This window comes from Vombatus ursinus, unplaced genomic scaffold (genome assembly GCF_900497805.2).
Source record: "Vombatus ursinus unplaced genomic scaffold, bare-nosed wombat genome assembly UNPS02014818.1, whole genome shotgun sequence".
Taxonomy (NCBI): Eukaryota; Metazoa; Chordata; class Mammalia; order Diprotodontia; family Vombatidae; genus Vombatus; species Vombatus ursinus.
Window position 1 is genome coordinate 10,533,662 of NW_020954596.1, and position 15,807 is coordinate 10,549,468.

Below are 15,807 nucleotides of genomic sequence, written 5' to 3' on the forward strand. Positions count from 1 at the left end.
GAATTATGATTGATTATATCTTTATATATGGCAACACTGGTATTAATTAAAACAGTTGAGGACATTAATCCATATTGTGCTTAGTACCCCTCCTCCACTAGTCTCCATGCTCTGCCAGGAAACACAAACCAACCCATTGGTTTGTGCTTTGAAATCTATTCAGGTTATTTTCCTGATGCTGCAGAAACTACTGGCACTTTCTCCCCAGAGTCTCATTGCAACAAGTGGTGAACCTCAACTCTACATAGCCACATGAGGAAGTGGGGAAGGCATGGGGGGATGGGGCAAAGAATCACTCTTTCCTTTTCATGTGGCAGCCCCTATGTTTGGGAACCTCTGGCCAGAAAGGGATCTGCCAATAACACCTACCCTACATTTCTCTACTCCTGCAAAAAGCATCAGATGTCAATTCAGCCCAGTCAGAGAACTAAAGACTAGAGAGAATTAGGGCAGGGGACCTACAAGTGTAGTTGTACCTACTTGAAGGAAAAGAGATTGGAATCCAGATGAAGCCAGTCCTGTTCTCTCCCAGAAGCTGCGTAAGTCAGGGACCTAGGCCAGTGAAAAGTAAATTCTCCAATATGAAAGGAGTCTGACATAGATTTGTGGCTCAGCCCTGGGGCGGTAAATTGGCCATCAAATGAGGAAAAGTCATACAAATGTGTAAAGGGGCAAAAGGCTAAAAGATTTGAAGAGGAAGAAAATTTAGTTAAAAACCTAGGGCACAAGCAGATAAATCAACCCAGAAGATGCTAAAATTAAGAGGGAAGAGGTGTACCAAGACATCCAAGAGATTACAAACCTCTCCAAATAAATATTGCAAGACAAAGGAAACTGAACCAATACCTAATGAAAAACAGGACCTTCTGGATTCCCAGGAGAGCATGAAATCACAACAGGACGTTTCAGAATGGTCCAAGAGAGAAATCAGAATCTTGAGAGATTAGAAGGGAACAAATGGAAAAATTCATGGCTGGTGTGTTAGAAATAATTAGCAGAATAGGAACACTTGAATTCATGGTACAGAGTCTTCAAAGAAGTAAAAGAGAGAGCAACAGAACGGGAGAACAAATGTATTAAAGTGAAGGTCCATCTAGAAGAGAAGTAAAACACAAGGACAGTAAAAGAAAATTTGATCTCTATACAAGCAAAAGCCATTGATCTTGGAGATAGGAGTAGGAGAGACAATTTAAAGATCATAGATCTCCTAGAAGAAGATGACAAATGAAAGAAATTGAATGCCACAATGCAATGTATATATGTGTGTGTGTGTGTTTATGTGTGTGCATATATATATGTATACATGTGAGTGTGTGCTCATGTGTATATATGTATATATGTGTGTATAAATACATATACACATACATATATATATATACACTTCTCAGAACTTCTGAATATAGAAAACAAGGTGCTTATCAAAAGAATCCAAAGGTCACCTAGAAAAAATGCCTAAATGCCTCTATTACTGGAGATGTCCAAATAGAGGCTGTATGTCCACTTGCTGTATGTCATGGAGTCTGGAGAGGAAGAAGCTCTGGCATTGGATGGAAGGCTGTGCTAAATGCCCTATGAGAACCCTCCCAACTCTGAGATTCTATGTCCAAAAGTCCCTCCAGTTTGAACATTCTAAACTCCTACATTCCGTGTCCTAAGTGTGAAGGTCCCTTTTCTCTCTGACAAGCTGTATAATTCTTCTGTATGGTTAACACCAAGCAGTCTGTATTAAAAGACCATTCAAGTGGCATTGACAAATTTAGAGACTGAGAGTGGAAAGGGATTTTAGGGAGCATCTCGTCTAACATCCTTGTTTTACGGGTGAACCAATTGATGCCCGGAGAAGTGATTTGCCCAAGATTATTCAGATATTAAGTAGCAGGAGTGGTATTCAAGCACATGTCCTCTGACTCCAAATCTAGAGCCCAGAAAAATCAGTGAGGGTCTAAGTAATCAAGAAGGCTTATTGGAAGGAGGGGGACTTTAAATGACAAGGATGATTTGAAGGTGGAAAGAAAGGAAGCAGGTGCCCAAGGGCTTGGGATTAAGAGAACTGGGGGATTGGGACTGAAGAAAGTTTTTGGCTTGATTTTTTCTGAAAACAACTTTCTCATATGTCCCCTGGGGTTGTTAATCATTAATATTGGTAAGCAAACCTGCTAACTCCAAATGCTTTTTTTGGTTGCTTAGTGGAGGGAACAAGGGCTTCCAGTGACCGTGGCCTCTGGTTTGGTTCTCTGAGAAACTCTACTCTTGGCTCTGCTCTCCACTCTCCAAGCAGCCAGGGAGCCAAGGAGACGGAGAAGGGTCTCCGTAGTTGGCCAGCTGCCCTCTGTGCTGGGCCGCTGGCTCAGGAGGAACCATGAAATGCTGGATTTGGATACTAGGCCTTTTGCTGCTTCTGACCCAGAGTGGGGCCCAGCCTGAGGCTAGCAGGGTGAGTCTTCCTGAAAGACACTGCTCTGATGGGAGGGCATAGGTCCCCCAGGGGGTTGGCAGAAGTTCTTGACCCTAAAAAATTGAACCAATCTAGCAGAAACAATTAAAGTCTTTTGTCTTATTTGCTTTGTGACCTTGGGGAAAATCACTTGGGAAGGAAATATGCTAAGAGTGTAGACTACTTCTTTACAATGTTGGGACAATGGCTGAAAAGTGATGCGATATAAAGACTCTCTAATCATATAATTTTGAGTTAGAAGAGGCCCTAGAGAATGCTTACTCTCTTTATTTAGAGATGGGGAGACCAAGTCCCAGCAACGTTAAGGGACTTGTCTAAGGTCACACAGGTAGTGAGTAGCTGAGTGAGAATCTGAACCTAGGTCATCTGATGATAAAATCCAATGTTCTTTCTTCTTTGCCATGTGGCCTCCCATACTTTTTATACTTTAGGGCAGTGGTATCAAAGTCAACTAAAAGCAGAGACCACTAATCATTCATAAGAGTCCTTGAGAGTCACATATTGGCTTAGTATTAAAATATAATGTTACCTATGTATTATTATATTTTTATTTATTTTGTTGGATGGTTCCCAATTACATTTTAATTGGGTTTGGGCAGCGCTTGAGAGGATGGTGGGCAGTAGGCAGTGTGTTTGACACCTCTGCTTTAGGGCCTCAAGAATCTTTGCCTTCTTCAACATGGATCCTGTCTCTACCTACGCATGATCCTAACTGCTCTATGCATTAGTAAATGGTTTCATAAGCTCCTGTGGCAAATATGTGTCTGTCCATATGGATGTATCTGTAGGTGCCTGTGTCTGTCTGTGAAGACACGCATCCCCTGATGGCCACCTTTCTGGTGCTGAGCCTCTCTGTGCTTAGACTTGGCTAGGTTGGTCCTCAGACAGGGGCATAACCTTTGATAACCCAAATCGTGCCCATGCCAGGATGCTGGAGATATCATGAAACAGTGGAAAGAAAACTGGCTTTGAAGTCAATGGGACCTGGTTCAAATCCTGATTTTTCTCTTTCCTGTACTTGTGATCTTGAACAACCCACCTCAGAGGACCTAAGCTGCCTCTTCTATGAAATGATGGGGCTGAGCTACTTCATTTCCAGGCTCTAAATATTCCAGCTCTAAATCTATGAAGCATCAATTGAATACCTGAATGGGGACCACACGTCTATGGCATATTCAAAAGAAACTTTACAAGGTTCTTTCCTACTCCTTAACTCCCTGACTTCTGGCTAGCTTTTTTGCTCATACACACACACACACACACACACACACACACACACACACACACATTTCCAGTGCTTAGCACAGTGTCTGGGACATAGTAAGTGTTTAACCTTCCATCTATCTATCTATCTATCTATCTATCTATCTATCTATCTATCTATCTATCTATCTATCTATCTATCTGTCTCTATCAATCTGTCTACCTACCTGTCTATCTAATCTGTCTGCATCTATTTATCATCTGTTTGTGTCTATCTCTATCAATCAGTCTATCTATCTATTTGTCTAATCTATCTGCATCTGTCATCCATCTACCAATTTATCTACCTACCTATCTATATCTAATCTATCTATCTACCTGTCCATCTATCTGTCTATCCATCTATCATCTATCTAACCTATCTGTCTGTTTGTTTATCTGTCTAGTCATCTATCTGTCTATCCATTCATCCATCCATCATCTATCAGAGTTCAGTAGGGGAGATTGGGCAGGGATTATTATCCTCACTTGACAAATGGAGAGACCAAGTCTTCCATGAGGTAAGTGGCTTTGATTCAAACAACAGTTACTAACAATAACAAAAGTTCCTGTTTCTATAGAGTTTTACTATTTACAGAGCATCACACACCCACACACGCACACACACACACGCACACGCGCACCAGTCTTGTGAGCTAGAGGATGTAATTATTATTGAATCAGTTTCATGGAGGAGAAACTGAGCCCTGGAGCAGCCACCTAAGGTCACAGAACTAGAAAGTGTCAGAGCAGAAATTTGTGAAGAGCCCCATGGTAATCAGTTTGTGCTGTGCCAATCTACTTGACCAAAGTCACGTCACAAGTTTGAGGTTGAGCCCCATCTGACTGCCCAGTTCAAGGTTCTTTCCCTCATACTAGGCTGCCTTTCTTTAGCACACATGGGCAATGTCCCAGCACAAACCAGAAACACTGAGTGAGGCTTTGATTCTTTCCTGCTCAGACAGTGGTGTGTGGTCTGGGAGCACGAAAGAGCAGAACTCAGTCCTCACTGTTCCCCAGCCTCCTTCCCCTTCTTCCCTTCCTCTGTCCCCCCACCCCTGTATTCCCACAGAAAGGATGGGTTGGTAGCAGAGTTTCATTAGGGACTTATGCCCCTGCCCCAGACTAGAACCAAAGACCCTTCCTCCATTTTGTTGGGGCTTAAGGAGGCATATAAGAAATGTCTTTTTCTCTGAATTAAACTTTTGAAGCTCCTTTTGATCTATAATATATGTGAGTGCATGCTTAGAGAAGCTAATAAGAAAAGAAGAGAAAAAAACCCCAGAGGTCTCTGTTAGGGGGGGAAATGCCAGGAACCAAAGGGAGCTAATTACTTTCTTCATCTAGAATTGGACTAGGATTTCTAGGGTCCTTAGACATTAGGTCTGTCACCACCCCCTAACCTATAAACTCCAGGCTCCCTATTACCTCCAAGACCAAAGATAAAATCCTCTATTTGGCTCTTAAAGCCCTTCACTACCTGGTCCCTTCCTACCTTACCAGTCTCCTTACACCTTACTTCCCCTGATATTCTCTGATCCAGTGACACCAATCTCCTTTGCTGTTCCTTGAGGCAATTGAAGTTAAGTGACTTGCCCAAGGTCACACAGATAGTACACATCTGAGGCTACATTTGAACTCAGGTTCTCCTGACTCTAGGGCCAGTTGCTCTATCCACCATGCCATATAGCTGCCCCTTCTGCTGTTCCTTGAACAATACACTCCATTTCTCTACTCCTTGCATTTTCATTGATTGTCTTCCATATTTAGAATTCTCTCCCTCTCCCTGGCTTCTATTAACTTGCAGCTAAAATACCACTGTCTGTGAGAATCCTTTCCCTGTCCCAGTTAACACTAGAACTTTCCTTCTGAGATGATCTCCAATTTATTTTTCATATATCCTGCTTGTACCTAGTTGTTTGCATGTTTCCTTTCATTAGACAGTGATCTCCTTGAGGAGGGTAATTATTTTTTGTCAGTAATTATTCTTTGCACTAACCCCAGTGCTTGGCATAGTATATAGTAGGTGCTTAATAAATGTGTGTTGACTTGATTTGACTTTCAAATCAAGGGGATTCTCTATTCTATAGTCTAAGGTCTCAGCTCTGACACTTTTGTGCAGTTTTGAGTATTTTTAAAGGGGGAGGTGGCAGGTTGGGGAGAAAAAAATGCATTGTGAGTCTCAGGTATAATAAGAGGTATGAGGGGTATGGGGGTAGGGACAGATAGATGGAAGGAACTCTTGTACCTGGTCAGATGAGGCCCTTCCTTGCTCTGATTCTAGATACTCACAAAGTATTTTTATGATCTGTATTCTTTTCTGGGATCAGACCTAGAAATCTAGAGGATTTCAACTTTGACATCTCCCTTAACCAGCAATCAATCAATAAGCACCTATTATGTGCCATACACTGTTCTAGGCACTGAGAATTCAAAGACAAATGTTAAAAAAAACCCATCCTCAAGGAGCTCAAGGAATACGAATATAAGTATATACATCAATATTTTGTACAATAGCACAAAATGAGTACAAAATTGTCTTGGGAAGGAGAACGTAACAGCTGAGGACAGGGAAAGGCTTCAGGCGATGCTGGCCTCATTATACTTGAACTCTGGTTGAGTGATCAGGAAGTTGATGGCCTGCACATAGAATAAGGCTTATTATCATTAGCTTCTTTATCACTCTTCTTGATACTTTGCAAATAATCTTGCAATAGCCAGGAGAGCCCCTTCCTTCTGTGTCCTCCATCATCATCTAGCTCAGAGCTCTGTCCCTGAAGACAAGGCGAAGGTCCACACGGGCCTGCTCTAAGACAGTAATAACTCGATGCATTTGCCCTTGGCATTGTGGAGGAATTCCTCTACCTTTCCCCCTTTAATTTCTGCCAAATATGGGGGCTCCCAGCATTTACGGCACTATCTTCCCTTAGGTAACACAGGAATATTGGTACTTCCTCACGTATGCTGTCACTCACCTCCCAGATAAACAGTGACCTTTCATCTGTCACTATTTATCTATCTGTTTTCGTAAGACTGCCCCTTCCTTTGCGATAGGGCCACTGAGAGGGAATTTTCACTGAGAATTCACAAGAAGGGGAATTATTAGAGACCCCCTTAAGGGTAGATTTCCCATTGGTTGGAGTTCTGTGGGTGCTAAAGATCCCCCAAAGGAACTTTGTAACCCCATGCTCCACGGTGGCAGCATTGGGGAGCCTGGGGTAGACGCGGAGTCAGCAATACCTGGGTTTAAATCCTGCTTCTGACGCTTAAAAGCTGTGTAATTCTGGGCAGAGTAGTTAACCTCTGTGTGCCTCACTTTCCTCATCTAAAAAACGAAAGGGTCGGAGTAAGTGGCCTCTAGGAAATCTCTGGCCCCAAGAACGAAGCGGGGGATGGGAAGAAGAAGTCCCACTGGGTAGGAATTTTCTGAGTCTCCCTTGTCGTTATTCAGTCCTTTTCAGTCGTGTCCGACTCTCTGTGACCCAGTTTGGGGTTTTCTTGGCAAAGATATTGGATTGGTTTGCTCTTTCCTTCTTCAGCTCATTTTACAGATGAGGAAACTGAGGCAAACAGGGTGAACTGACTTCCCCAGGGTCACACAGCTAGGAAGTATCTGAGGTCAAACTTGAGCCCCTCTATCCCACACCACCCAGCTCCCTTAGTCCTTCTTTGTTGGCTCTGCCTCATGTTCCACGATCCTGGGTAGATTAGTGTAGGAGTAGAGAGGGGAAAGGGGAGAAGGACCCAGAGAAGAGGAATTTCAGGTATTCACCCCCATTTGTTTTGCCCAGTGTTCCACGTTCCTAGAACATGTTTGTGTGGGAAGAGGCATGACGGAAGAAGAATTTCATGATTCCCTCGAAATTTTCCCTCATTGGCTATGCCAGGTTTTCTCTATTCCTGGGATTGGGATAGAATGGGGGAGAGGACCCAGAGAAGGGGGATTTCCTAAGTTAATTTGTACCTTTCATTATTTTTTTTTTTGTAGAGCAGGACGGAGTCCCCAGCCTTCAATGTGACTGGAGAAAGACGTGTAGAACAAGAGACTCTAGAACCCCGAGGTATGGGCTCCCAGAACCCCTTCTCTAGAGATCATATTTTGTGCCCTCAAGAGGAAGTGTGACACAGAGCAAAGTTTACTGGATTTGGAGTCAGAGGAATTGGTTTTGAATCCTGTGTAGCCTTGAGCAATCCATCTCACATCTGTGGTCTTCCCCTTCCTCAAATATAAAAATGAGGTGGTCAGACTAAATGACCTCAGAGATTCCTTCTATTCCTAAATCTATGAGGCTTTGACTTATCTAGGCCATGCTCAATTCAGCCTAGACTAAGGGGTTCTTGGTCTGCTGCTTCAAGGGACCCTCCTAACTCTACCTTAGGAATCAAGATAGCACAGTGAATAAATAGAGGTTGGGTTTTGGAGTCAGAAAGAACTCAGGTTCAAATCCTGCCTCAGACCCCTACTAGATGTGTGTCCCAGAGCAAGTCCCTGAACCTTCCCAAGGGTCAATCACCTCATCTATAAGATGGGGATGCTAAAAGAAGACCTAATTTACAGGATTGTGAGGATCAAATGAAATAACACATTTCAGGTGTCTTAAACCTTAATACGCATGCTAGCTATTATTATTATCATCTGTTGCATAGCAGGCTCACCCCTCTTTAGGAAACCACCTCTTCTTTCTGTGATTCTCTCTTCCCCTCTCTCTGTAGGTGATTTAACCTAATGGTCAAAGGACCCAAAGGTCAAAGCCTCACCCGAGGTTTGAGGCACTGAAGAGCCTGGCATTGTAAATGACAGTAATCACTTCTGATTCTCTGTATCCCGAGTGGTTAGGGAGGGAGCGCTCAAATGCTTGCTGATTAATTCTACTTTCAGGTTTACAAAGTGCTTTTTTCACAATAACACTGTGAGATGGCCAGTACAAGGAGCATCATCTACTGTTTACGGATGAGGAAACAGGCAGAAACAGAAAGAGACGACCCTTGACTTGCCCAAGATCACACAGCTGCTGAGTGGGAGACCCAAGAATCAAACCCAAATCTTTGGATTGCCAGAGTAGGGTGTTTCCACAACTCATAGCTGTACGTGATAATGGCCATGTGGAGATACAAGTGGTTAGAAGGCCAGAGGAGAGGTCACTGTGAACAGGAGAACTCAAGAAAGACTTCATGAAGGAGATGGAGCTTGAATTGGGATTTGAAGTATGGGAAAGATTTGAAAGCTAGCTAGCTAGATGTATATAGCTAGATATAGATACACACACATACATATATGTATATGTATATATGGGTGTATATAACACACACATATATACGTATATGGAGAAAGAGAGAGGTGGGTACATACATATATGCAGAAAGGGAAAGAGTGAGACAAGCAGAGAGATTAAATACTTACTATGTGCTTACCAAGTCCTTATTAACCACTTAGTATGTGTAATGTATTGTGCTAAGCAATTTCACATTTTGAAGAATGCGTGTTTTTAAAAATACTACTTAAGTTAATGCAACAAACTATGATCCTACATAAGGAATCATTTTAAGCAATAAATTAAATCAATATTGACTACTACTTTCAAATACAATCATCTAAATCAGGTGTCAGGACAGGAAGAGATCTCATGATCAGTGTCCTGAAGTCTATTGAAAGAGTTTCTCCAACAACACAATTTATTGAAAAAGGAATGATGAGAATACAAGCATGCAAGATTGGGCCTGCCCTCAAGGAGCTGATATTCTAATAGGGGAAGATAATACTGGATGGGAGGAGGGAAACCAAGACGGGATGAGGAAAATACTCTAAATAAGGAGAAACTTTGTGAGCAAAGGCAGAAAGGCAGAAGTAAGCATGGCCCTTTTGGGGGACAGAAAGAGGTTCAGTTGGGAGCAGAGCTTGAGCTAAGTTTGAGCCTAGGGGTTCCAAGAGTTGAGGGTGAGAAGGGAGTGTAGAGTGCATTCCAGGCCCAAATGAAGCCACAGAGATGGGACTTGGAAGTCTATGAGTAAAATTCTATGATTTTGTGAGTGAGGAATGCTGGGAAATACAGATAATGTAGACCAGGACTGACACATAGCAAGCATTCTCTTTCTGCTCTCTGATTAGCTGTAAGGCTAATTTCAGGAGGGGTACCTAACCCTTGTTGGAATTTTCCATTGTGTCTTGCAGTGTTCACCGAGGATGGCCAGCTATGCAGCTTTCCTTTCCGCTATGGTGGGCGGATGCACCATTCTTGCACCTCTAATGCTGGGTCCTTGAAGAAATGGTAGGTCAGTCTTGCCTTCATTACTTTATTACTTTTCCCTTTTATGATCAATCCTTCAAGTCTTTCCTAAGACGGCCCACCCCTTCCTATTTTAAGCAAGGTTATGGGAGAGACAGGATACAACATGCTACCACAAACTTTTATTAATCTCCTGCTCTGTTCAAGGCACCTGGAACACACATATGCACAGTGACATAATTCCTGCCCTCAAGAAGCTTACATTCTAATGAGGGAAGGGGAACATGGAATATAGACAGTTAATTTTGATACAAGGGAAAGTTAGATATGTAGAGGAGAGGTCCAGGCAAGGTGTTAACAGGAAGTTAGGAGAAATTTCACTTGTTGGGGGTTGGAAGGTGGCACCTGAATTGTTCTTGAAGAAAGGGAGAAATTTCAATAGACTGGAATGGAGGTGTTATTGTTGTGGTTGAGTCATTTTAGTCATGGCCAACTCTTTGTGATCCCATTTGGGATTTTCTTGGCTAAGATACTGGAGTGGTTTGCCATTTCCTTCTCCACTTATTTTACAGATGAAGAACTGAGGCAAAGAGGGTTAAGTGACTTGCCTAAGGTCACACAACTAGTAAGTGCCTGAGGCCAGATTGGAACTCATAAAGATGAGTTTTCCTGACTCCAGGCCCAATACTCTATCCACCTAGCTGCGCCATCAGGATAGAGGTAGGGGTATCTACTCTAAGCATGAAGAACAGTATAAATGAGACAAATGACAGAATTATTTTTTTGAGGGATAAGGCCCCTCATACTACCCTGAGAAGGTAGTTGACTAATGTATCATTGGGTTGGTAATGCTGGGTTGGTAAATCTGGAAAACACCCTTTACTTGGAGTTTCCACATTTATACAGACTTTCTGTGAGACAGGGAAGTCACAGGAAGACTTTAGAGAACTGAAAATTAAAACCATCTTGGGCAAGAGCCAGCATGAATGAGGCTTCTCTCTTCCCCACCTTCTCCCAGTGCCCCCATCCCCATATAATTTATTCATAATATGAGATGTGGCCCCAAACCTTGGACATTTGGCCCCTTCTTTGTCCTCTTTGGACCAAGCCAAGGGAGTAGAAGTGGCCAAGAAAGCCAGAAGCCCACCTATTGGGCAACAGCTCATGAATCCTGGGACCTGACATTCCCAGATAAGGCAAAAAACACAGCTCAGGGAACCCCCAGGCATAGAAAGCTCAGATAATAAGATTAGGAATAGAAGGAGGGGACTACCTGGAAAACAACTGGAGATTTAACAAATGGAAGAGAGGGAAGGAGGAAGGAGAAATGGAGGGAGAGAGAGACTGAGACTCTTCATGGTTCATAGACTCACAGATTCACACAACTTCAGTGTTGGAAGGGACATCAGAGGGCATCTAGCCCAACCTGTATGTGATTGTGAGTCTCCTATATGATATCCTTCATTCCCATGGCTCATAGACTATCACAACTGAAAGGAACTTTAGTGACCATCCAGTCCCACCCTCTCATTTGAAAGAGGGAGAAACTGAGGCCCAGAGAAGCCATAACTTGACCAAGATCACATGGGGCCAGGACTAGAACCCAGGTTATCTGATTCCCAGTGGAGGGCTTTTTCAACTGCAAAATTCACTTTGATTTAATTAAACAAGTATTAATTAAGCACCTACTATGTGTTAGGCATTGTGCTAGCCCCTAGGAATACAAAGACAAAAATTATATAGTTCCTACCTTTGGAGTTTACATTCTAAGTTAGTTGTGGAGAGGGCAGAGAACAACATAGATAGATAATCTATAGATGGCTCTATCTATATGCTGTTCCCCCTTAGAATGTAAGCTCCTTGAAGGCAGGAATTATTTCATTTTTGTCTATCTAGATCTATCTCTTTATCCATAGGAGATAGATAGATACAGATAAGTAAATGCAAAACATAAACAAAGGAAATTCAAAGTACACATTCAGGAGAGATTCAGTTAGATAGAGGGTATATCTGGTGGGAGATGGAACATAAGAGGGTATAGACATGATGAAAAGGAAGATGATATCTTGTCTGGAGAAGATTTATGTGCTATGAGAGGAAAGACTAGAAAAGTAGTTTGGGGCCAGTTTGTGATGCACCAGACTTTTAAGGAAAATTGATTATAGCTAGGTGAAATAGACTAAAAATTAGAACACAGAAAAATCAGATACCAAGTGTCCCAATGGACCCAGATTGCCTGCCTTTCCTCGGATCACAATGTGTGTTCTCTCACTTGCAGGTGTGCAACCACACACAATTATGATCGGGACCGGAGGTGGGGATATTGCATCATGACGCCCAAAGAGAACACAAGTAAATAAGGTTCCCTCTCATTGGTGTAAGGTGTGAGTAGACAGGCATTGCTAAGCCCCAGGATAAGAGGCTGGGGGTGGTTATTTCTGAACAGGTGGTGAGGCGGGTGGTATGGGTCCCTAAGGGAAACTTTAGCAAATACTTACTAACCACCTACATTAGACTGGAAATTCCTTGAAGGCAGGAGCTGTCTTTTGCCTTTCTATGTGGTCCCTTAGCATTTAGTGCGGGGCTCTGCACATAGTTGGTCTTTAATAAATTCTTACTGGCCTACTATGTGCAAAGTCCTATGCTAGGGCTAAGGGAACAACAGAGCTTAGATAAAAAGAAGTATGCCCTTGTGGAGTTCACTAGCAATAATAATAGCTCATATTTATGTAGGACTTCAAGGTTTGCAGAGTGTTTTACAGCTCTCCCTCACAACATCCTTGTGGAAGAGGTGGTATTTTCCTCATTTTACAAATGAGGAAACAGAAGCTCAGAAAGGCTGAGTGACTCACCTGGGGTCTCACTGCTTCGAGGTGTCAGAGGCAGGATTTGAAACTCGGGTCCTCTTGACTCAATTGCAATATATTTGTCCATAACTATGACATACATCCACATGAAAATGATCACTCCTTTAGATTTCTTATAGCGCTTGAGTTGGTGTTCTCCTTTGCTGTGATCACACTCTTTTTTGTAACATACTTTTTTGAGTATGTGTGTACACATATCCCTCCCAGTTGATTTCACAATCCTCAAGGGCAGGGGCCATGTTGTCTTTCCATTTTTGGTTTCTCTGTGTCAAATGCATAGCCATATAGACATCCTTGCTATAACTGAAACCAAGAGATCTCAATGGATTAACAACTCACAGGTGGATGAGAGGTTGGAGGGGCTGGCTTCATTGTACACGCAGAGGCAGCAAGAAGAGGAATTTCATGGGACACTCATCCATCTTGACATGCACTGCTCACTATGTACATAAGCAAACAGACCACCATGAAGATAATGGCACCTTCAATGAGCCCAAGCTTCTCCCTGACACACTCACACAAAAAGGAAAAAAAAACAAAACTCCACCATCTTCTAACACCAATAACTCCTCCATGATGTGATATGACTGTGAATCATTGAATTCTACAACTTCTGAAGCATCATAACTTCACAACTGCAGGTGACCCACAGATATGTGGTATTTTTAAGTCAGCTTTAACGTGTGATTAGCGGTGACCCGTATATAAAAATACGAAAGACATCATCGAGGATATGTATAATTGGAGAATGATGTGGGCTGGTTATGTAGTGGGAGTGAAAAATAACAGATGGACAGCCCAAGAGTGATGCTGGTACAAAATATTAAAAGAACTAGAGAAAGACCTAGATCCTTTATGGAGCATTTCTAGAAAGACGTGGACAAGAATTGCCCAGGGTCAGAAGGCCTAGTGGGACTTGATTTGCACAAAGAACATCCATACAGATGAACTCATAGACCCACCCATTCCAAATGTCAGAGTCAAAAAATTCTGGAATCACAATGTGGGGCTAGAAGAAACCACAGAGGTCCTCTAGCCTAACTTGTATCTGAATGGAAATCCTCTTTGCCACCTCCCCCCATTCCAGTGATTACCCATCTTTTCTATATAAGATCCCCAGTGATGGAGGAATCTGCTTTCAGAAGCATCTTCTTTCATGATCGGATAGTTCAAATTGTTAGCAAGTTTTTCCTTTTATCTAGTTGAAATCATCTTTCCTATAACTTCTCCTTATTGCTCCTTTTTTCTCCTCTTTGGGACCCAGAAGAACAAATCTAATCCCTCTTCTAAGGCACCATTGTTTAAATACCCAAAGACATTTATTATGTTTCTCTTAAGTCTTTCCTTCTCCAGCCTAGATTGTACTTACTGAGCCCCTCAACCAATCCTGGTCTGGGCTGGTTTCCTATTCCTCTCCATTATAGGTGCCCTCCTTTGGACACACTCTAGTTTGTTAACGTGTTTCATAAAAATTTGATACCCAGAGCTGGGTACAATATGCCAATGTGGTCTGACCAGGACAGGGGATGAGAGGACTGTCACTTGCCTTGATCTGAGTCTTCCTCTTTTAATACCTTAGATTTTTGTTTCCTGTGTCACCCTGTAGAATCATGTTAAACTTGGAGGCTGCCAAAATGCTGGCACAGTGTGCCCAAATTGCCAGGTGTCAAACATCTGCTCAAAGGGCAGTCAGTTATTTCAAAGTGGGCCCTGGAGTCAGTTGGCTGTGTTTCCCTGTGGCTTTCTCACACACGAATTAGTCTTCTTTCTGCTAAGCTGGTGGCCAAGGGAAATCTTGTTACTTCTTGGGCCTCGGCAAAATCTCTGCCAATTCCTGTTAATGATTTACCTTGAAGAGTCAGTTAATGTTTTTTTTAAGATTCTTCCTGGACCAAACCACCTTTCCTTGTACCACTCCTGCCTAGGGGGAGAAGGAGGAGGAGGAGGAAGAGTTGGTTTAAAGAAAGACTGAAAACAATGTCAGCATTTATTTTTTTTTTAAGTTTGAGGGAAACAGACTCCCTGGTCTTCTGGCCTGGGCCTGCTGGTTTGCAGTAGTGGTGGGAAAAGAGGTGGGGAGAGGGTCCTGCCTGCCAAAACAGGGCCAGATCAGTTTAGAGCTAGTCAAGGATACTAAGGGACCTTCAGTTACTGAACAGAGGCCTCTCTGCACAGGGGAGATACAAAGACGCTCCACAGAGATTTGGAAGCAAGAATTCAGGGCCAGCCAATAGTAGCATTGTGAGGGTAGTGGGGGAAGGGAATCACAGAATCCTCCTCCCTCCGCTGCCTATGACTTCTCAGATGGGTCAGTATCTCCCTCAGCGAGATCCCTTGTGCCTTCAGCCACTGTAGAAAAAAAATGGGGCAACCAAGTGCAATGGGAAGGGACACCGTACTGGGAGCTGGGAGGGTCTAGTGCTGACCACAGGCTCTGCCCCTAGAGCTCTCATCATGGGTGCTTAGGGTAGACATTTCACAGTGTAACTCAAATATCAGCAGCTATCTCATCACTCTAAGGGCTCATGGACACTTGGGAGTATTTCTCATAGCCCTCACCTACTGTTCCCACCCAGAGAATCTGGGAACTTCACTATATGATTCCTTCAAGCACCTCCCTTGCAAGCATATGGTTCACAAAGAATGAAGTAAGGAAAGGTTGTTTGGTTTTTTTTTTCTTCCAATGCGTCGAAGAAACGAGTTGAGCTCAAAGACATTGTCAGCACTTGCCAGAGCCCTGTAGAAGGTCTGTCCCTCATAATCATGGATTTCCAGGAGGTATGACTATCCACTCTACAGGTGGTGGCCATTCATGGCTCTTCACCCCATTCATTCTCCTAGGCCAGTCTATGCAGTTCGCATCAGATAGTTCCAGCCATCTCTCTTCCTGCAGCACTGTGTAACTGCCAGCAGGGAGAGATAAGCTCCCATCATTGCCGGGTGTTCTCTGTAGCTGCCAGTCATTGGTATTAATAGCCCTCTTTTCCAGAGAAAGTGATTTCTGGCATGGGCCCCCATC

The 15,807-nt window shown here is 43.0% G+C and overlaps 1 protein-coding gene across 1 annotated transcript in view; it reads left to right on the top strand.

Annotated features, from left to right (window-relative positions):
* The first annotated feature begins 2,198 nt into the window (after nt 1-2,198).
* Nucleotides 2,199-15,807, top strand: part of HGFAC (HGF activator) — a 52,903-nt gene continuing 39,294 nt past the window's right edge. The window contains exons 1-4 of the mRNA XM_027836442.1: nt 2,199-2,434; nt 7,686-7,758; nt 9,867-9,963; nt 12,200-12,273. Of these exons, the coding sequence (XP_027692243.1) occupies nt 2,360-2,434; nt 7,686-7,758; nt 9,867-9,963; nt 12,200-12,273 (319 nt within the window). The 5' untranslated portion in view covers nt 2,199-2,359. The remainder of the gene's footprint in view (nt 2,435-7,685; nt 7,759-9,866; nt 9,964-12,199; nt 12,274-15,807) is intronic.